General features: G+C 37.3%; 1 protein-coding gene across 6 annotated transcripts; it reads left to right on the top strand.

Annotated features, from left to right (window-relative positions):
* Window positions 1-412: 412 nt before the first annotated feature.
* ppp2r5c (protein phosphatase 2 regulatory subunit B'gamma) lies at window positions 413-21924 on the top strand. Of its 6 annotated transcripts, none has more exons than XM_023951440.1 (16): window positions 413-504; window positions 585-626; window positions 1707-1857; window positions 11658-11857; window positions 14239-14349; window positions 14488-14580; window positions 14676-14806; window positions 14889-14948; window positions 15099-15207; window positions 15453-15506; window positions 15629-15799; window positions 16119-16246; window positions 18113-18214; window positions 18345-18417; window positions 19525-19606; window positions 19930-21924. In XM_023951440.1, the coding sequence occupies exons 1-15, from the start codon at window positions 478-480 to the stop codon at window positions 19588-19590; spliced, it is 1518 nt and encodes a 505-aa protein (XP_023807208.1). In that variant the 5' UTR covers window positions 413-477; the 3' UTR covers window positions 19591-19606; window positions 19930-21924. The 6 variants fall into 6 exon arrangements, with proteins under 6 accessions (XP_023807208.1, XP_023807205.1, XP_004082563.3 ...); XM_023951437.1 differs by having other exon boundaries at window positions 19490-19606; XM_004082515.4 differs by lacking the exon at window positions 19525-19606 and having other exon boundaries at window positions 415-504.
* Window positions 21925-22823: the final 899 nt, after the last annotated feature.

Raw genomic sequence — 22823 nt, 5'->3', positions numbered from 1 at the left:
TTCTGATTTTTTTTCTTCAAAAGCTTCCAAACCATCTGAACAAATGATTCCAAATAAATGCTGAAAATTTTAATGAATTCTTATATTAAAATTCTAGCGGTTTTCATATGAATTCTGGACATTTTTTAATAGCTCCCAAACCATGTGACTCAAAGAGATGAAACAAGCCAAATTGTGGCACTGACATCCCACTTTGTATTGCAATTATAGATGATGAACACTTTATATAGATTTTTTATGTGAAAATGTCACAGGTATTGAATTCTGGCCATTTTTTTTCAATGGCTCCTAAATCATGTTCACTTGGTAATTTGTTGACGGTCCCTAAGAGACACTGCTAAGGATCCGCGCAGGATGTCTGTCGAAGATCCAACCTAAAACTAACTTCACCGCGGTTCGTCCGTATGTAAACGTCTCAGACTGATCGAGAGAGTCTGTGGTCGCAGTTCCACCTCCGCTGGGGACTCACAGCTGAAGATGCCTCACAAGAGCAAAAACGAGAAGGTAACGTGGATTTAGTGGCATTTCTGTCTATTGCTTTTGGATTTCTGTCATTATGTTTTAATAATGTTTCGTTGAATTAGGAGAAATCGGTCAGATCTGGAGGTAAAAATGCAGATGATCAGGTAAGAGCTTGCAAAACTTTTTAAACTAGTTTAAAAAGGGATCTGTTACATAAAAGCAAAATTAAAAAATGTGTGATTATTTATCTTTATTAAAAAAACACAAGTTGCTCTAATTTTCAGTGGCCTGCAGGCTTTTATTTTAGTTTCAGATACAAGTTGTATTTTTATTATCCTTTTTCTAGTGCGACTTTAAATGTCATTTTCTGGATCTTTTTTTGTTGTTGTTGCTTTTTTAACAACTTCCATCCTTTTAATGCCTCATTTGACCTTTTTTGCATTTTTAATTGAAATATTGGTTAAAGTATGCATGCCACCTATCCTCTAAAAGCCCTTTAATGAATTTATTCCTGCTTTGACAACTTCATGTTCTGCTGAAACACATGTGACATGCTGGAGGATCTTATGACTTTCTTTTTTTTTGTAATATTGCACTCCATTGCTATTTCTAGCCAATCATGCTTTGTTTGGCCTCTGAGTACAATACTTAACATTGTCAAGTATTTTTATCCATCTTATCTATGGAGAACACTCAGGCTTTATTTAAAAAAATAATAATATAAACACAGCCGCAGTACTTAAGAAAAAAACAAATAAAATAATGATACAATTTTAAATTATGTCTTTGTTAAAATTGAGGAAAACAATTAAAATATATTAAACTTCAGACATATTTAATGTCAAATCAGGTTTTTTGTCCTTATTGTTAATCCAAACTCTTTCTGCCTTTAAGACAATCAAAGTGTGTGTCAATCAAAAGCATCCTCCATATTTTTCTATTCCTCCTAAATTAATTTATTCTGTCTGCTGAGATCCAATACAAAGAATAAAGCCAACAGATATGCTTCAACGGATGTGATCCGGTTGCTTGAATGACTGAAAATCACTTGATCTGATTCGGAAAAGGAACCTGACCCTTAAACACAACATCCCCCCCTCCTCTCTTCCTCTCTCTTTCATCCTTTTGCTCCCCTGAACCCTGCAGACTCCTTATCACACCTCTTCCTGGACCCCTTCCTTTAGGACTAAGAACTACACTGACCTGCCTTGCTTGTAACAGGAACCCCTTGTGCTGTCCTGCAGGGCTCCGGTAAGAAAGTGCCTCCCCCAGCTCAGCTGATGAGGGTGAAGCAGCCGGGGTCACACTCGGCTCTGAAGAGGGAAAAGAGGTTGAGCACCTCCACTTTCCCCCTCAGTGTTAACAGAGAGCTTCAGAAGCTGCCATCCCTCAGAGGTAAGCCCCCGCACGCTCAACCACCTTATTATCAGAAATTAAAATTGGTTTTCGTGCAGAAAAAAAGAATGGAATCATATTAACAAGTCACAGCTTTGGTGGATCCTCACAGTGCCATTTTTAAACCTTTAGATCTTTACTCTCTACATTATTTATTTTGATCTTTAATGCAAAGGATGTGCAATCAGTTGTCTCTTCATACCTGGGAGAAACTCCTCCTCCAACAAGCTCTCTGATGTACAGTTTTTCTGAGTCAGGCTGAGCTGAGGGCAGCGGTGGAATCTGGGCCATCCAGTAAGAAATGAAAAAAGAAACCCCATAAGACATGCAAGCCGGGAACTCGCTCGTGTTGATTAACAGTCAGGGACCAGCAAAACTGATAAAAACTAAACCAACGGGAAAGAAATGCTCTAAAAAATAGTTTACAAGTCTGAGGGACTGAATTAGCACCACTGATTCTTTTTCCTCAAAGAGACGAGGAGTTCTGAACATTTGCATTAATCTTTTATGGCTTCATTGTTTACACACAGCATTGCAGGCAGGATTTGCCTGAGTGACTTCCTGTAAACTATACCATGCTGTGCTTTGTAGTTTTATGAGAAGAGGCTGAGCAGGTATAGAAATAGCTGCAGGGACACATGTTTGCATTACTGTAATAACAACTCCATGACATTGAAAACTAACATCGATGAGGCCCCTTAGTGGTTGTTCATGACCTGCAAAATGAATAAAGTATGACATGCAGACTTTTGTATAGTTATAAGCTTTGTAATTTGGAATTGATTAATTGTAAGCATTCAACACAAAACATGCAAAATAAGACAAACAAAAGAGATGAAGTCGAAGAAGATGGGATAGGCAACTCCAGGCCTCAAGGGCCGGTGTGTCTGCAGGAGTTCCAGATAGGCTTGCCCTACTCATGAGTGATTACCTGGTTCTGGTGTGTCCGGCCAGTAAGAACAGGCCAGAGCAGGGTGTGTAGGAAAACATGCAGGATAGATAGATAGATAAATAGATAGATAGATAGATAGATAGATAGATAGATAGATAGATAGATAGATAGATAGATAGATAGATAGATAGATAGATAGATAGATAGATAGATAGATAGATAGATAGATAGATAGATAGATAGATAGATAGATAGATAGATAGATAGATAGATAGATAGATAGATAGATAGATAGATAGATAGATAGATAGATAGATAATCCCCCAAGGACAATTCAACTAAAACAAAATAATAATATATAATAATAGACAATAATAAAAAAAACATAAAAAATTAGCATGAAAAATTTCCCTTTTAAAAAGAAAAAGCTAAGATATGTGATACTCTTATCCTAATGAGCATTTTCAGGAGTTTGAATATAGCACTATAATAGAATCTAGTTTTGGATTAATACTTGTTTTATTATGTGGTGCAGATCATACATCTGTCTTCCCTTATGGTCCCACTCTCATCATCCTTTGATCTATTTTCAAAGCATTTCCAGTGGTCCTTTAATTATAATAATGCAGTTTTTATTTAAAAAAAAACATGGTTTTCAAGTACATAATTTCTGCACAGTGGTATTAAAATGGTTAATGGTGTGATTGACATTTTTGCTCCTGATTTACAGCAAATTGAATAAAGACATTCTCACAAATGCAATTTTAAACTTCATTTCCTAATATCTGTCCTCCACCATCAGAAAAATGCCACAAGAACATGGAAAACAAAAAAACAGTTTTATTGGAGTAAGTTATTTAAACAACTTCTGGCCACAGTTCGTGTACCTGAGAGGTAGGCTGAATGAAAACATATTTGTATGATTTAAAAAATGGACATGTGCTTGTAAATGGGTTTTTTTATCCCTAAAAAATATTTGCTTAGACAATTCTGGATCAGTTTGAATTCATTTGGTATTTTAGGGATAACTCTCAATGGAAGCAAGCTAAACCAAACTTAGGTCTTGTAGTGAGTCCTAATTTTAAACTTTTGCCGTGTAGAACTGCTTAAAACACAAAATGATATCTAAAGAGGGGAATAGGATGAGGTAAACTCCCTTCAAATCTGTCTTTAAAATCTTTAAACTATTCTGTTAGTGCAGAAAAGCTGCAGAGCCAACTCATCAATGGTTAGTCAGCAGTCTCCCCTTTTTTTAATTCTGTTTTTTCTTCTTTTTATGAAATCTGACCCCTAGAAATAAAAGACTCTTTTAATATGTTTCACACATACAGATTACAACTGAATGTTTCTTAAAAATCAAACAAAGCCTTTGTACATGTATTTTATATTAATGTACATAAATAAGAAAGAAATTAAGTTCAAAGACAGAATTCCTTTTGATTTGAAGCTCAGATTCATAACATACTATATATTTTTTAAAGCAAATTAAAACATTTATAAACAGGCATGACTTTATTTAGTTAGTTTTCTATATTATTAGATGTTTTATTGTCAAGTAACAGTTTTTGCCAACATCTCATTCTATTTGACTTGATGTTTGCGTTCTGTTAACCGGGTGCAGACAAAATGCTGTCAGTGGGACAACAATGCATGTTTGATGAGGAGGAGGATTAACCAGAATGTTCCGCCAGGTGTTGGTAAAAGATTTAGTGATGGGTTTGGATTTCAAGCCCAAGCGTGGTTCGCCTACGATTTGCTCCCCCCTGCTGGCTGAAAAGAGACGGTTATGTCACAGAAATAAAAGACTTCATTGATTTTAAAGCATATTTATTTTTATTTTTTCTTTAAAATACAATAGAGAAAAACAGTTAACGTAAAAGAGCATGCATCTTTTGTACTGTCTACAGCAGAAGGCAGGATTGTGTGTTGACTGCTGCTTAAAGGTTACAGGAAGGAATATGACCCAACAGAAAGAATTATTGATATTTTAATCATTTTTGCATGATGACTTGTTAGTACTGCATATTATCTAAGCACTGTGTGGTATTTATTTTGTCCCAATTTTGGCTTTAGACTAAAGGTGTTATATTAAGACAGATAAGAAACATTTACACAGGTAGAAAAAAAAACTCTCGAGCTTCTCACAATTATTCAGACTTTTAACGTGTAAACGGCTGTGTCCAGAACAAACTGCTGCAGGTTGTCATGACTATGGAATGGCATCTCTTTTAGAAAAGACTTTGGCCCCTCAGTGAGACTGAGAACTGTGATACACGCTCATTCTTCCGTTTCTCTTGTGTCCTCTTTACTATCTTGTTTCAAATTCTCTTCTTTGTTCGCCTGGCCTGTGATGCCCCCGTGGTTTTATCCCGTCTCTTTTATTATCTGACATAAAAGTGTGTTCCATTTATATGATACAATCATGATAATGCAACATTTAAAGACCCATTCCGATGAAAGTGGGATGTTTGGTTTTTAACATGTTCTTGTGGCATTTTCCTGTTGATGGAGGATATATTTAATGAAAATTATGTTTTAAAATTGATTTAAATGAGTATTTATATGTTTAAATGATTGTGAGCAGATGTAAAAAAAAAAAAAAAAGCTTGTAGGTGTCACGTAGAAGCTGCTACAGCAAGCCACAAGCTCCCTGATCTGCTCCATCCTGATGCATCCACTTGTAGACGACAACATCCGTATAAATCTTTGCTTTCCTGGAGCAGCATTTCGCTCAAAACAGTACAGCTGGATAATATTGCTTGATAAACTTAAGTCTTATGCAGCTCTAATATTGCTAGACATTTTTGTTGCACTGATAATGTTAGGTTAGGGCTATAAACTAGAGATGGATGATGGAAAATGAGGGTAGGCTTACTCCACGCCAACAGTCTAATGAACTACTGCTGCTCTGCAGTAACTATGTCCTGGAAAATGACACAGTTTTTATTTTCATTTTATTTTCCCTAAAAACGGTATCATTACAATTAAATGACCTGTGGAAACGCTTTTACAATAGACCAAAAGATAATCAGAGCGGGACTGTCAGACATTAGATATGCCTGCACTCAGCACTACATTTGTCACATTATTTATTAAGTAAATATTTTGCAGCAGGTTTGTAATTTTTATGCTGAATTTGTCAGATGATCCCTTTCAGAGAAAATGCCGCTTCCGCAGTACATGTGTGCATTTAAGCCCAGCTGATCACTTCCACTTCCTGTTTACTGGTACAGTATTGCTTTACTTGTAGACAATTCCACCCTAATGAAAATGGCTGCATGCAACTAATGCAAATTGCTTATAAAAATATAATAAAATAGACCCAGTGGAGTGAAAACCAAAAAATACACTTTTAATATATGTATGTATTTATTTAATTATTTATTAAATAATGGAAGAGGGTTAAAGCTCTTAAATTCTCTGTTCTTATTCGTACAATTTTTATTTTTTTTTAGTCTCCAAATCCAAAGATTTGAGGCGTTTATGACAGTTTTATTCATGGTCCCTTCATATAGCAAAAAATCCTCACGAAAGCCTCTACAGACTTAACTGAGGCCTCTGTAAGCGCACTTACGAGGTTACATCCAGCTGCTTATCCTAAATCAGATTACAGAGAGGTATCAGCTAATAGCAAAATTGAGGAAAAGATTTAGGACAATCTGATCCGAGATCTGTAGCGGGACCTGCCTCGCTGAGCGCCACCAGAGGCCAGAGAGTGGATAGAAGGAGCTCAAACGAAAATTCCAGTCCTGCCCTTCCCACTCGTTTTCATCTGACCAATCACGTCTCTCCTTCCTAGCAGTCTGTGCCCCTTTTCCTCCAATCAGCGGGCCCCCTGGTTGCTTACATCACTTACTAAGCCTGTTCCCTCCAGCAGCGGAGAGCTTCATTTTCTGATCAGCTTTTGTGTTAAAATGGAGGTTGGCCTCTCGCCCTGAGTCGATCTCCTTCCTGGCCAAGGTTTAAATGTTGAAATGCAATAAATCCGAAGAGAGGATGGTTGTGGACGCACCCAATTCCAACGGGCCTTTTCAACCGGTGGCTCTCTTGCACTTCAGAGGTATGTGGGGACAAAATATTCTTCCTGTGTTGTGCTAGCGAATTAGAGCGAAGTGGTTTCGCTCCTCTCCACCGGTAACTGCTGAATTAGTTCGCGTTCGGACGTTTACGGTCATATCGCTTTTTTCCCTTATATTGAAAACCGTATCGTTTTGTTTTATTAAATCGACATGCTCGCTCTGAGTCTAACGGCACGAAGCCGTGAGAGACGCAAGAGCTGTACAAGAAAAAAAAAATCTGGTTTTACTAGCTAACTGCTCGTTGCCCATCCCCCCGCCGAGCTAGTGATGTCAAAGGAAGTGAGCTCATAGCTAAGAGCTGGGTTTCTCCTCACTTCGTTTACATTTGCAACATTTTTGCACTGTATATGTTTACATTTTGATTTATTATTCTTATTACTATCTTATACACAAGATACGGATTCATAACAACCAATATTAGCTTGTGCACCCCTGGTTGCATCTAGCTAGCCTAGTAGCATCGTTGCTACAATGTAGTTGTCACACTAGTAGTGTGTTGGTAGAACAGGACTCCGGAATCTTCCCCTCTCAACAAAGCACTTATATCGTAATTTCAAAAAACAAAAAACCCCAAATTCATTCAATAGAACGTTGTGGATGCATCTGTCAGCAAATCCTGACATCCCACTTTTTCTCTACGCTGATCAGGAATATTTTAGGATTTTGGGGTTCTTCTTGTCTACAGAATTTTAGTATTGTTCCAAAGGGACATATTACGGTTGTTCTTGGGCTTCAGATCAGTATTAGGAACAACTATTGAGTTCAGTGTTTAGCTCTAAAGATACCAGCCTTGAGTGACAGCGGTGGTGACTAACAATTACATTGGTGTGTTTGCTTTAGCATGTTCAAACAAGCCCCTCCACCACCACTAACATAATCTCAAGATTTCAGATGTGTAGATCAAAATATCATCAAGCTTCAATTTATTAAATCATTTTAATTTCTTAGATAGTTTTTAATCTATAGTTTAGATAAAGAGTTTATGTTTAAATTAAACTTGGATTTTTACCAGTGAGACTAGAGTTTTTGTGGTCCAAAATATGCGTGTCTATATTTTTCGTTTGACATTTATGCATCATTGTTTCATTGAAACCAAATGTCTGTTTTGAAACAGGCGTACAGACTAGGCCTGCAAAAATAAACAATAATGCATTGTTATTGTGATATCTATAAGGGTATTGCAAAAGACAGCGTAAACTGTGATATATGTTCTTCCTAAATGTATTTACACATGCTCCTGACATCTGTTTATTTATCACAAGTCAAATTGTCAGTGGGAGATCACCAATATCGCACAATGCATGTTTTCCTCATATCATGCAGCTTTATACCAGACTGCATGTAAATGGTCTTGTTGCGTGCAATGTACTTCTTTTTAATGCTAAACTTTTGGAAACACGGGAATAAATGTCCTTCACATTCTGAATTTGTTAATATTCTGATAGTGAAACAAGGAAAAATAAAAACAAGGAACATTGTGTCCATCAGATGTAGCTCACATACAATTAATTCTGTGACACATTGTCTCTGCAGAGCTATAAATAGTGCGCTGTCAATATTTGCATTGATCATTAGCGTACCCTCGATAAAGCAGGTTGCCAGTCTAGTTCTGGTTTCAGGCCTGCACTCTTTCACCTAACCTCTTTTTTTTTGAAGGGAAAACTAAAGACGGCAGTTCCAACGTGACCAGTTATTTATTATTTGTTTTGAACAGGGGGGACATTAAGATAAATCTTTTTCTTTGTTCTCCGCAAGACATGGTGTGCTTGTGTGAGGGAGTGCAGGCTTGTTTCTCACCCGAGGCTTCTATGAATTACATTTATAGAAGTCACATTGTGCAAAACATCAATTTCGGGATCCCAACAGTGGGCTTTTTATTTGTTGCACAACAAGCCACAGAGTATTTTAGGAGTACAGAAAGTTTGTAACGCAGACAGACAGCCTTATGTAACAGGAGCAAGTTAAGTCGGACTCTGTCAGAGGTGCAGGGCATGATACCACATTCCCGCTCAGCTGTAAGCCCTCTTTGCAACCAGGAAGAAATGTGTGTGTGTGTGTGTGCTGCAACTTAACACTAACACTTGATTTATTAAGCTTGAACATTTTTACGGAGGACTCTTGTTGAACAAGTGTGTCATCAGCTCGGATGCCAAGTCTTCCTTGACTTTGTGGATAATAGAAGGCTTACTTTTTCTTAGGAATTCCCTGCCTCAAACTGTCATCAAGATAAATTTGCTAAGACCAAACTGACACTGCACAAGCGTATGTGTGTGTCTGAGCCAAGTCTCCATTATGTCTGAGCAGGAGATCTATCCTCTTACCTCAATTCTGCTTTGTTGCAGGAATGTCGTGTGTGTGTACGTGCATGCACGTGTGCGTTTGTACACCCTACTTTTGTGCACCTTGGGCTTTGGCGCTTTCTGTACATTCTCTAGAATGAGGGCATGACTGAGTAGGTTTAGCTGCCTTGTACTTACTCCAAACTGTATTTTGTTTCCCTTCTTCATGTTCTAAGTTGCTGGAATTTCTTTTTTTTATTAAGTTTATTAAGGGTTAGGGTTAGTCAACTATTTATAAAGCTACATTTGTTGTTGCATTTGTTTTGATTTTCAATTCAACTGGGTTGTTTGCTAAATAACAGGTTGTATGAATCCCTGGCATCTTCGATGAGCATGAATGGGGGCCCCCTGATCTCCGGTGAATTTTCCGTGCAGTTTACTGATATGCCTCAGTTCACCCACGTCAGCAAGAGAGAGAGCCTCTGCTCTTTTCTTGATTGATTTATTGTTGCACCTGAAAAACAAATTGCTTCCCCTTTTTTGGTTCTCATAACAATGTCCGTCTGCAAACATTCCAGGTTTCAGCAGCTGAGCTTGTTAACCAACTGATATGAAAATATTTGCATCATTTCAACGATAACACAAATCGAAAAAGTTGTCATTTTCTGTAAAACTTATGTCGCACTTTTCTTCTCAACAATCCAATTTGTATTTTTACTTGCTTGCAATCAGTTCCATTCAAAATGTATGTTGAATTAAAAAAAATACATTATATGCAACTGGTGCTTTGTACCAATGGATGAATAGTTTTCTAGAACAATGAAATAGTATATAAAGTTTTGCTCTCTATTGATGGCCGCAATGTCGTCTGGTATTAAACTCTTTCAGCGCTTTTTTTTGTTAAGCCTGTTGTTTTTTTAAAAAGGTTTTTAACTTATGCTTGTAAGTTAACCAAATCCAACGTATTTCAATTCATTTGTTGTGATATCGGTCATTTTAGTATAAAAATTAAGTGAGTTTTTCAGATTTTGTGTGGCTTTAGACTATTAGACAAATTCTGACTTGCCAAAAATAGGATTTTCTCCAAATGAGTCTTGTGTGTTCAGATAGATCAGTGCAAAGAATTTGTTTAAGAAATCTGGCTATTTGCCCGTTTAGAACAGTAGTTGGCTTACCTCTAGTTTAATCAGTTCAGTTGAGTTTTTTCCTGTGAATTTGCTGTTTTAAATTGCCTGTCAATCTGCATCTGAAAACTCTTAAGTTGTTGTTTAAACTGTATTTCTGATTTGCAAGTTCTGTACTTGTGATGGGGTTTCAGAGCGTCTTAACGCATGTTTGATCTGTAAATGTTGAGTTAATGAACAAATAGGCAAACTAGAACTCTTATTATTGAGGGATTTTTTTTCTTTTTTTTATAATTCTTTGACAATTATTTATTTTTTTCTTTTGGATGGAGTTGTTTATTCTTAATTATTGTTTTTGAGAGCAAGACTGCTAGAGTTTTTTTCTAACAACCACTCAGAAAATTATGGAAAAATATTCACTCTGACCTAAAGTGCACAAGATGCATCAAAAACTTTGACTGTATATCAAAACTGGACTGAAAGACTTTTCCCCCTTCAAGCAGCCAAAATCTCATAGACCTCTGTTGAGAAATAAACAGCTATTACTTAGTCATTATAGATGGTACAGTCACCATTCCTGTTCTGCTACCGTTTTTAACATGTTCTTGCTAATGCTACATTTTTTCATGGTATTTTTTCTTCATTGCTAGTTATTCAAGTTAGAAGCTAACCGATCAGGTGCTTCAATAAAAGTATGTGATCTCACGTTGAATGTTCAAAACGTTTGACAGATTTCTTGTAGCCTAGTTTCAAGTGGCGGCTGTGTGGACTTCCAAACAAGCTCATTCCTGATTGGCTAGAGTCGTTGACATAGAAATGATGACTCATACCGACTCCAACCAATCACTGCTTACTGACGACGTCTGTACTGTGAGAAATGGCGACTGAATTGACTTCTTTTTCTATTGGTGACATCACGCTCACTCGGTCCAGGTCTTATATACAGTCACTGGTCTCAAACTGCATACTGTAATAATGATGGTGTTCTTGTTTGTGACTGCACAACAGGATCAAGTGAGAGTTTTTTTTTGTCCAGTAAATTCCAATCAACAATCTCTTTCATTGTGATGTCAGAGGCGTCTTTGCTTGTCCTCATGATCATTTTAACCAGGCGAAGGTTTAAGTTTAACGTTCTGTCAGTCTTCTTTATCCTTTATATGATTTGTTTACATAGTTGGCCACTAGATGCAGAGATAAATGTCATCCGTCTGTGTTATCTACGTGGACACATTTGTAGTATTCATGTTATTTCTGTTTCTGTTTCTGTTCTAGTTTTTTTTGCACCTTGTTGTGTTTGAAATTGTGTGTGAGAAATCTTTTCCTAAATTCTCAGCTGCCATGTCACGGCTTCTTTCAGTTGTCCCTTTCTTCGTCTTAGTTCCTTCACTTTTAACTGACCTCACATTTTCCCACTCTTTTTGTCTAGATGTGGCCCCTGCGGAACAAGAGAAGCTCTTCATCCAGAAGCTGCGGCAGTGCTGCGTTCTCTTTGACTTCCTTTCCGACCCTTTGAGTGACCTGAAATGGAAGGAAGTGAAGCGAGCGGCCCTGAGCGAAATGGTTGAGTACATCACCCACAACAGGAATGTCATCACAGAACCCATCTACCCTGAGGTCGTGCACATGGTCAGTAAAGCAGGAGGGACTTTAAAGTTTGCTGTTAAGCTGAAAGAGATGGTTGGGAATGTTTGGACATTTATGGAGGGGTCTAAAACATTTGGCAGAGAAATAGAAAATGAGCAGAGTTATGGTCAAATGCTTTAGTCTACCCTTCTATAAATTCCATCTCACAATACTTCTCTTTTTTTGAATTATGTCTAACTTGAGATACAGGTGTAACTAATCTGATTTGCTTTGTTTAAATGTTTATATTTAATTTAATTTACGATTACTTTTTTTTCACATGGGTGGAAAGTGATTCAAAAACCATTTTCTATTCTCTGAAACTGGATTTTCAAATACAATGACTTATTTTTCAGAGATATTAATTGTTTCTTGCTTCAGATGTCAGTTTGTCAGACGTAAGTTTTGCTTATAGTCTGTGTTAAAAAAAAAAAAAGTTCTGCAGTTGGTTGTTAATGCTTCATGTGTGTCACATCAACAGTAAATGCTCTGCTTAGCTTTGATGGACCGTCATGCATATTTTCAGTAAGTGTGAGCGTGTTGCAGCCTGCAGCATCCATCAATGATCATTTGGTGCTTTATGTTCCCGCTAATCAGCTTGTCTTTAACATCACAGGCTGAATTTGGATCATCTCACCGATTTAGTGTCTTTATAGTGTGTAGAAGGTAGGGCTGCACGATATGAGGAAAACTAGCGATATGCTATATTAGTGATCAATATTGCAATGACGATATAACTTGCGATACATGAACAAATAGCAAACCAACCAAAAACATCAATTCCATTTCACTGGTAGTTTATTTTAAGTAAGAGTCGACCTACCGGCTTCTTTAATTAATCGAATGAAACTAGTCTACATGGGCTGCGAACATCTAACATAAAAGGGCTTCATCCGATTGGTCAAATGCAGAAATGGAATTATTTGCTTAGCTAAATACTTCAAGCTGCTATGAGATTGTTTTAGCACATTTAAAGTAACCATTCGTTGCAATATACATATTGCACAGCTTGATATCACGATAACAATAAATTTGCGATTTGTTGTGCAGGGCTAGTAGAAGGTAGACTTCACTTTCTGGATTTTAAAGTTAAAGGTTTGGTGTTACCTCTTGGCTTTTGTCTGTTTAGTTTAGTTTAATAATTAACTTTTGAATTCTATGACTTTATGTTCTTTATGATTCATGTTTATTACACAACTACCGGTTTGAAGCCCATTGAGATGCCTATTGTTGTAATACTGGGCTATATGAATAAAATTGAATTGAATTTGTTGAAGAATAGAGAAATACCTTATTTCCGCTGAGCGGTCCGGTCCGGTCCAGTCTGGTATTTTTAGTGTTTTCATTATAGAATGGACCCACAGAGCCAGCCGAACCGTTCCAATATCTGGGCCATGGAAAAATGGAACGGACCGGTTAGAGCGTAGCTACTGTTTAGACCTGTTGATTTGGCTGAATTATGACAAAAGAAAGCAGCTGTATTCGTCTTTGCAGCCTACAATCTTCTTTCGATCAACATTCAATGCTTTTTATATGTGAAGTTTCAAAAGCCAAGCAGGAAAAATGAGATGCTGGGCGACCTCCTTTGTTGTTGCACCGTGACGTGTAAACACTCACCTGAATTACTTGGACCATTCCAAACCGGACCGAATTGAACCACTCAGTGGAAACGAGGCTAATGTGTACTAAGTTTACCATGAAATCTTCACGTTATTCATTTTGCTTGAAAAAAAAGTCTCAGAAAAATACAAGGTAGTGCTTTATTTTTTAACAGCTGCAGGCACTACTTCTATTTTTGGAAGGACGTTTAGAAATAAACACTAGTGCTGGACCTGTGTAATTACTGTATTAGGTTTGCAGACAGATTTATTTATGGGAAAATTCGCTTCTAACAGAAGACTAATAAAGTTTTGCTTAATGTTAAAACTGTTGGTCAAAGTCAGACAAAACTTGTTTTGGAATGAAATTTTGAACCAAATTTGAACAAATCAAATGTTAAATTTATGAACCAAAACTGAAGGATTCAAATCTTTTAAGAGTGGTATCTATACTGGAGGAAATTACTGTGAGAACTCTGGATCTAATGGGTGGTCATGTAATGAGTTAAATATTGAATCAAGACCCAGCTTATGCTGGATATCTACCTTATACTTTTTCATTCCACACAAGGCTCACTGTGTTTTCGTCGGCCACCTGCACCGTCTCATGATTTGCCTGGCAGGGAACAGCTGCCCACAAAGGAGTCAGTTGACACTGAGACATTGGAAACACTAGACACGTGCATAAATCCTTGAAGAGTCCTTTTGCAAGAGAAAAAAAAAATGTTGACCTTTCACCTATAAAGAAAAGATGACTAAGATCCAGCATGATGGTGTGTCTTTCAGTTTGCTGTGAACATGTTCAGGACGTTGCCTCCTTCATCCAACCCCACCGGAGCAGAGTTTGATCCTGAGGAAGATGAGCCAACGCTCGAAGCGGCCTGGCCCCACCTCCAGGTTAATGATTAGCCACTTGCAGCACTGTACAACTATGAAGAACAAAAGATTTTATTCATATCTCTTGATTAAATAATTACAAAAACTCTTTTTCCATCCACTCTGCTGTCTAAGTTCCTCTGTTTTTCTCTGTTCCAGCTCGTCTATGAATTTTTTCTTAGGTTTTTAGAAGCGCCCGATTTCCAGCCAAACATAGCGAAGAAGTACATCGATCAGAAATTTGTTATGCAGGTACTTGTCCTTTCAAAGCCTTCAAGCATCCATCTCTTTTTCTGCATTTGCATGTGAGAAGATCTTAAAACATCTTCACTTTTGATGCCTTGCAGCTTCTAGAACTATTTGACAGCGAGGATCCTCGAGAGAGGGACTTCCTGAAAACCACTCTCCATAGGATCTATGGGAAGTTTCTGGGACTGAGAGCGTATATCAGAAAACAGATCAATAACATTTTCTATAGGTTAGTGCTCGTCTCGGTGTTTGGCAACAAAATAGTCATTCAGGTCAGTTTATTTTCACTCAACAAGACTCTGTTTTCTCAGATTTATATATGAGACGGAGCACCATAATGGAATAGCTGAACTACTAGAAATACTTGGGAGGTAAGAGATTTTAAGGTTTTCAATGAACTGTGGAAGCTCCTCTGACGTGCGGGATTTAGTCATTTATTTACCAGTTCTGAACTGTGAAATCTCACTAAATACGAGTGACATCGATTGCATTTTTCAAATAATTACTTCTGTGTGTTCCAGTATAATCAACGGATTTGCCTTACCACTAAAAGAGGAGCACAAGATTTTCCTGTTAAAAGTTTTATTGCCTCTGCACAAAGTCAAATCACTCAGTGTCTACCACCCACAGGTATGGCTTCTGTTTTATACTTCCAGCCGATCTTTTTGAGATTTCGTGTTTGGCGTTGCTGAAAAGTGCAGCTTGGAAATGGCTCGCAGCAGTTTCACATGAGAGGTCGCCTTAGTGCTGCCTCACTTTCAAGCTGCAGAAAAAAAAGCATGTTTAAGCTCGTCCTCAGCTTTGATTTTTGCATTTTTATGTTGATTTTCAGATGTTTTGCCCCTTTACTGATTGAATGTGGTGCTTTTTTGCAGCTGGCCTACTGCGTCGTGCAGTTTTTAGAAAAAGACAGTACTCTAACAGAACCGGTATGTCCTCATTTAAAAACAAAACAAAAAAAAAACTCTTCTTTTTTTTGTTTGTGCATGTGCTATGTGCTTTTTCCCCACATAATAAGAACCATCCTACCTATTCCTGGTCATCCCAACAGGTCGTGATGGCTTTACTAAAGTACTGGCCAAAGACTCACAGTCCCAAGGAGGTGATGTTTCTTAATGAGCTGGAGGAGATCCTGGACGTCATCGAGCCCTCAGAGTTTGTGAAGGTGCAGGAGCCTCTCTTCAGACAGCTGGCAAAGTGTGTGTCCAGTCCACACTTCCAGGTACACCCCCGGACGATCAGACGAGCTTCAGCTGGGAAATCTGTGTTTTCCTGTTCAGGATATTTTGAGATTTTGTGCTTAAATTAGATATGTACTCACTGCATTTACATTTCCTGGCCCCTCCAGAACTATAGAAAGGTGAGAATGGTGTAAAAAAAACGATCTCATCTTTTTGGTTTACTATATATATCTTGAAGCACCTTTATTGATTTTAGGCATCTGTTGAAAAGCTAACATTTTCATTACAATTTGTTTATTTTTATAATTAATAGAAAAGTAAACCAAAGTTGTATCTCATTTATTTGTCTGACTTCTTTAGGTGGCAGAACGAGCTTTGTATTACTGGAACAACGAGTACATCATGAGCCTCATCAGCGACAACGCAGCAAAGATTCTGCCCATAATGTTTCCCGCTCTGTACCGCAACTCAAAGACGCACTGGAACAAGTGAGTCCTTTCTGCACGCCCTCTGTGTGGACGTCCACCAAAGTTTACTCCACACTTGACCTTGAACGTCACACCTCTTTGACACAATGCGACAAAATACTTCACATGGTGTTTTCAAGGGTGTGTTTCTCACGTTTAACAGCCTGCGAGGTCTTTCGTCAGAGCATGCAAGGCTGCTCAGAACGACACTGAATAAATATTAAGCAAGTGCAGCGGCCTCTCATTTATCACGGGAGTTGCGTCCTAAAGTGAAATCTGCAAAGTAGTATTCTTTAATTTTTATAGCGATCCAACCGACCACAAAACTTAAGGTTTGGATCTTGCTATGGTTTTAGAGAGGCGGATCAGATCAGTAAAAAGTGGGGAAAAAAAACCAACAGGACGAAATAACAATAAAAGCTTACAGTTTATCTTTTAAAAAGCTTTAAAACGTGTACATGTAATAAAACCGTATACTTCAAAGCACACACACACATTTATAAACATATAAAATATATATCACTTCAAAACTTTTTCTCATGGAGGCCTAATTATAATAAACAAAACTCTTAATGATATATTTGAACTCAAGATATTCATATAAATAAAATACTACTCAAGGGGTTGTGTCCAAATTCCTTCTCTACTCACTATATAGTGCATTCTCCATTTGGAAGTGCTGTCCGAATCTACAATTCCAAAATCAAGTGCCCTTGAAACTTCCCAGAAGTCTCTGCGACAAACCAGTGTGCATGGCTGCTCACTAGATTAGTGAATATAGACCACAATGCATTGCATCCGAACAACTTTTGCCAAAAAATGTATTTTAAAAAAAAAACTATCAATGTTTTTATCTTCAAAAGAGAGTGGACTCATAAATGATCATTGCAAAGCGCTCATATCAGTTAGATTTTAATTTCGTGAAATCGATGACATCATATTTGCCGTTTTAAAATAAGGAAACAAAAAAAGTAGTGAGCATGGTGTGCTAATTACTTTTAAAATCCAGAGCACTACATAGTCCCGCACTATATAGTTTTTTTTAGGGGTTAGGGTGGGAGTTCAGACATAGCAAAGATGCTTGTATATATAAAAACAAAGTGCATTATGGGGCATTGCATTAAAAAAAAAAAAAGTAAAGCAAGCCTGAATTTATAACTTTATATTCTTTCACTGTGTCCCCCGCTGCTATATGACTCCCACTGGAGACAGACGGAGCAGCGTCTTTTTCCTGCGTCAGTGCCATGACAGCAAGTCTTCAGACTGGGTCACAGACACAGACGTACAGTTGAAAGCCGCTATCATTCAGGCGCATCTCCTCCAAGTCTTCCACATAGTGATGAGATCGGGAAACGCGTTTGACTGTAGCTCCTCCCACACGCAGCAGCAGCAGCAGGTCTATGAACACAGTTTTGGACTTTGACACATGTCAAAAAAAAAGTGGCCAATTTAAATTTGACGCGCTAATCATGTTTGACGTGAATTAAAAGAGTAAAGTGCTCTGACCTTTCTCTCTTTTTCTAAACTCTCAAAATTAAAACCTTCATATTAAAATAAGTCTGGTATTATAGAATGAAAACAATGAACTCATTGGGATACAAATGTATGGGCATTTGGCAAACTGTGGGACTCTGTACGGAGATTGATTGACAATGGTCTACAGCCAATCATGACATGATATTAAAAAATGCATTGAAAAATAATCATCGAAAAGTGAACCGTGATTTAGCAAAGGACAAATGTGTTAAAAATGAATATAACATTTTTAGCTGCATAGCTTTTTAAAGATTCCACTTGGATTTTGTTTGTTGGACTAAACTGGTCAACGTTTCTCATGGTTTCTCAATACATTATATCTCATAATATATTATGTATTCTTTTTGACAGGACCATCCACGGCCTCATCTACAACGCTCTGAAGCTTTTCATGGAGATGAATCAGAAACTCTTTGATGATTGCACACAGCAGTTTAGGGCAGAAAAAAACAAGTACGGCTCCTCTTCATTCTCTGTAATTGTTGTATTAAATCAATCGGCCGCATCTCTTCAGTTAAAATGCTTCGCAGGACGTCAAATGAGTTGAAAAGGAAAATAAGCAAAGTTTGGTTTTGTTCAACAGAGAAAAAGCTAAATCAAAGGAACGCGAAGAAGCTTGGATGAAGATCGAGAACCTCGCTAAATCAAACCCACAGGTAAGCCGAGGAACACTTTTACCCATCTCTTTGTGTAATTGAAGTATTTTACCGTGTACACAAATGTACTCCTTCTTAAAGTAGAGCATTTCTTTCCTTACATTTTAAGACATGTAAATAAAATAATAGTGTTATAAATATGTAACCACACAAAAATGTCAGAAAAATACATTTGGTTTTTCTTAATTACCAGTGGGGACCAACATTAGAAAAAAGAAGCGTCCACAAAGTAGCACACTAATGTGAATAACAAAGAGTCTTTAACACAGTGCAGAGAAATCTTGCAGGCTTCTGGTCAGTACACGCTCTGGCGGTTCTAAACCCTTCAAAGCGTTTCAGGCGGTGTGAGCGTTTGCGTTCTCAACATTCACACTTGTCTCACGTGCAAAAGTAAAAAAAGAAAATGAAACAGAAAATGATCTCAAACTCACATTTTATTAAATGAGGTAAACTTCCCAATCGTAATCCATTCTGGCATTTAGTGACGTTCTGATGTAAATTATATATTTGTATATAAATTCATAAACATGGATACACAGTGGCTCTTTTTTACATTAGAAAATGTAATTTAACTAATTTTAGTTGTTTATAATCTTGTTGAAACATCACAATCTGTAGTTAATATATATATATATATATATATATATATATATATATATATATATATATATATATATATATATATATATATATATATATATATATCGTCATTCAGTAAAAGTTAAACACAAAACTTGAAAATCCAATTATTTGCAAATATTTCAAACGCGAATTTTCACGATTTATGATAACTCTTGGTCTGTTTTGAACTCATCCCAGAAGATGCAACAAATGACCCAAAAGCCTTAATAAAAATGGAAAATGTCGATTTTGAGAGAACCCGTTTTTATCATCCATCACGTATGATCCCGAAATGTTTGGTTAAAGTTCAGCTTCCCGACTGCAAATAATCAGAAGAACAAAACATTTGTCTGACTTCCTCCTTGCATGCATGCAACTGAAAGTTTCTTCTCCACCTTCTTTCCCCATTTTCCTTTTTGTTGTTGTTTTCTTTCTTTTTTTTCAAACATAGTTCTTTGTATATGTTGATTCCTCTGACCTCAATAGTCCTGTAGCAATGGAGACGGATGTCCCTTTGATAGAAGATGTTCAGAGGTTAAAAAAGACAGTTGAGGAGGGCGCAACTCAGGTAAACCTGACTTTCTCTCTGTCTTGGCTTCCTTTTGCATTGGCGCTTTTGTGTTTGACAGTAAAACATGCCGATTACATACATTTGCTGTTACTTTAGTCTCAATCCTAATTCAATAATTATATTTAAATGAGCAAACCAGCCCAAATTTTCCTTCATTTCCTCTTTATTTTAAACTACTTCCTGTTGCACATGGCTGTAAAAGCTTTTTTTTTTTTTTTTTACCAGTCGATTATATAAGTCTTGTCTGCAGTTCAGTTTTTGTGTATCTTATGCTACACAGCTAGAAGTGATTGGTTCCCCTTTTGCTTTCTGTCCTGCAGCCGCAGCATGAGCAGCGGAAAGAGCGGGCGATGGTGCGGCGCAAGTCTGAGTTGCCTCAGGATATTTACACCACAAAAGCCTTGGAGTCCCACCGCAGAGCTGAAGAAATGTTAAACACCCACGACGGGCTCTAGGTCCCCTCCACCAAAAAAAACTGCCCCTCTTAGGCTCTACGGCAATAGGACATCTTTGCCCTGTGCTTCAAAATACCAGGCTGGGCTTTCCATCCTTCTTCCCACCTCCAGTTGTCCTAGAATTCTTAGTTCTTGTTCATTCCTGCAGGAAACATGTCTGAAGCTCCTTTTGATTTTTCTGCATTCTCAGGTTCTTTTTAGTCGGCGATGAGTGTGTCTGTGTGTCTTTGCAACATACTGTGTCATTATTTATTCTATTCCTCGAATCTCCATCGCTCCTGCTTTTCTCCTGCGATCTGAGGGTCCAGACAGCACAACACTGGTTCTTTAGTCATACCAGCATGTTCTCAAACAAACTGAACGCAGGAACCTTAACATAGGAACTGTTTGATTCACCGTCTATGGATCGTTACTTGGTGTTGTCTGGGTTTCTATCAAAGGGAACATGAAAGACCCAGTTTTTGAAAATGCTTGTTAGCCGTTTGCTTTATTCTCTCAATGCCAAGACCTGCTTTATGATTAGATTTTTTCTTTCTTGGTGGCTCTTAAAATGCACATCTGCCTTTTTTTCTTTTTTCCCCCCATCTTTTTGTCTTCACCTGAAGACCAAATTGGGGGCCTGTCACTAGCCTTGCAATGTCCAGGGAAAATGGCGAGGAAAGGTCAAAGTGTCCCGTGGAAGCGTAGACTCTTTCCATGTTTTGTTGTGCCATACGCCGCTTCCTTATGTTTGTTTTACAGCAATATCTGAAAAGCAGAGCAGTGGCAGTTCAAACAATGGTACTTCCTAAACTTGGTGGTCTAAAAACAAAGCTCATCATTTAGTTTAACGTTTGCTCGGGACTGGGAGCAGCGCAGTGAGGTGTTCTGGGTAATGAGCCAGGTTTAGACACAGCCACAGATGAGACGGGAGATCTCTGACCCGACACTGTGTTTAGTGAAGCTACATCACTTCTGTTGCATCTTCTCTTTGCTTTTTTGGTTACATGGTTACATTTGTAGTTACTGAACGGTTTAAAATCTGATCAAGGTGAGATTTTAAACAGAAAACAAGTCGAACAACATTCAGTTTTTCAAAAGGTTTTTCACTTTAACTAAAAAATACAAATACTTTTTCCACTAAGTACCATTGTGTGAACCGAGGAAGTTTGCCAGATTTCTTGAACTATCACATGTTGTATTTCTTTGTCGTCAGTGGAAGTTAAAAGCATGAATGCCATGTTTTGATTTATTTTCTTTCCTTTGTTTTTTTGCTTTTGTTTTTTTTCTTTTGGCCATTTAAAACAACCAGTTTGAAACCACTGGGCAGAAAATGGCTACAAAAAAAATGCCATAATGCTGAAAATAAAGACATCGTGACTTGGCTTGTTAACTGTATTAATACTGTATTTGCTTGAACGCAGAAAAAGAAAAAAAAGAGTAAAAAAAGGATGTAAATTTTAAAAATCCCATGTTAAACATGTACCTTTTATCCTGGAGGAATGCCATTCACCAAGCCGATTCTTCTCGTCAAGATCATCGCATTTATAAAAACAGTCCTGCTTGCTAGGAGAGAGAATATATTTTAATTTTACGAGTCTGAGATGTTAGAAGTTTCCTTTTAGAGTTGAGAAGTCATTTATGATAATAAGAGATGATTAAAAAAATAATTGGTGGCTTGTTCTTTGCAGGTCTTTTAATTTTAACAAATAATTTCCACAACATGTTAACTTAAAGTGTCCTTTTTGTATGTGACCTGTATTATATGGTTCATTTAATATTGTACATATGATTTAACTTGTTTCATGTAGTGATTATATATCTAGTTTAATTTTGTAAAAAGTGTTCCTCTGTACAGAATAAACTTCAATAGCAAGTTAAGCTCAGTTTGTCTTCTAGTTTCTCTGATTAAGTAAAGTATGACACATGTATTTTTAATTTAAAAGCAGATTTCTTTTTATTTGAAACAGTCAAAATGTATTTAAATCTACTCAAATCTGACATTTCTAGTACATTTTTGTTGAACAGAACAGTAGAAGCCTGGGTAGAAAAAAAAAGATTTTTACTTTGGTTTATGTTTTTAATTGTCATAGAGATTTCTGCCTTTGTCAACAATGATTTGCTGTGGGTTGTGGGAAAACCTTCTCCGACTGTCTCAGCTACAGCTGCAGAACTTTCCAAACCTTAATGTTTAACAGCGGGGACGATCAAAAGGTTAAAGTTATGATGAAAAGGTTTTAATCTTTAAGTAGTATTTCGGCTTTTGAAAAGTCCAGACATGGGTGCATCAATCGGACTCTGATGGACTTTGATCTTCAGATAGTTTGGGACCACGAGGGGGCGCAAAATGACTGGTTTCTTTTGTTTAGGGAGGTTTGTCTTCAGTCCTGCAGATCTTCTAATTTATGAATATTTTCCAGCTGCTTTTACAAAAGCAGATTTGATGTGGTCTTCTAGCTTTTACTCGACTGCTTCTCTGATTTTCTTTGGAAACCTCTTTCCGAAGTCCATGTTTGGTGTGGTGCACAACACATCCGACAGCACAGCGAGCCTTTAAAAAAACTGACTAAAAATCTTAAGATCTGTGATGCTACTTTTTTACCTGTTTTAATCATTCTGTTGAACAGAAATTCAAAATCAGTGTCGGTTTCTTCTACATCCGTATTCGAGGCCCCATCATTTGTCCAGGACCTTTGAGAAACGATGTGAAAACAGAGCAAAAGAGATTACATGTTTACAGCCAGAAATCCATCCATTTTCCATAAACTGCTTGATCCCTT

This window comes from Oryzias latipes, chromosome 22, assembly GCF_002234675.1.
Source record: "Oryzias latipes chromosome 22, ASM223467v1".
Classification (NCBI taxonomy): domain Eukaryota; kingdom Metazoa; phylum Chordata; class Actinopteri; order Beloniformes; family Adrianichthyidae; genus Oryzias; species Oryzias latipes.
Note: the sequence above shows the minus strand (reverse complement) of the source record. Positions and strands in the feature narration are given on the sequence as shown.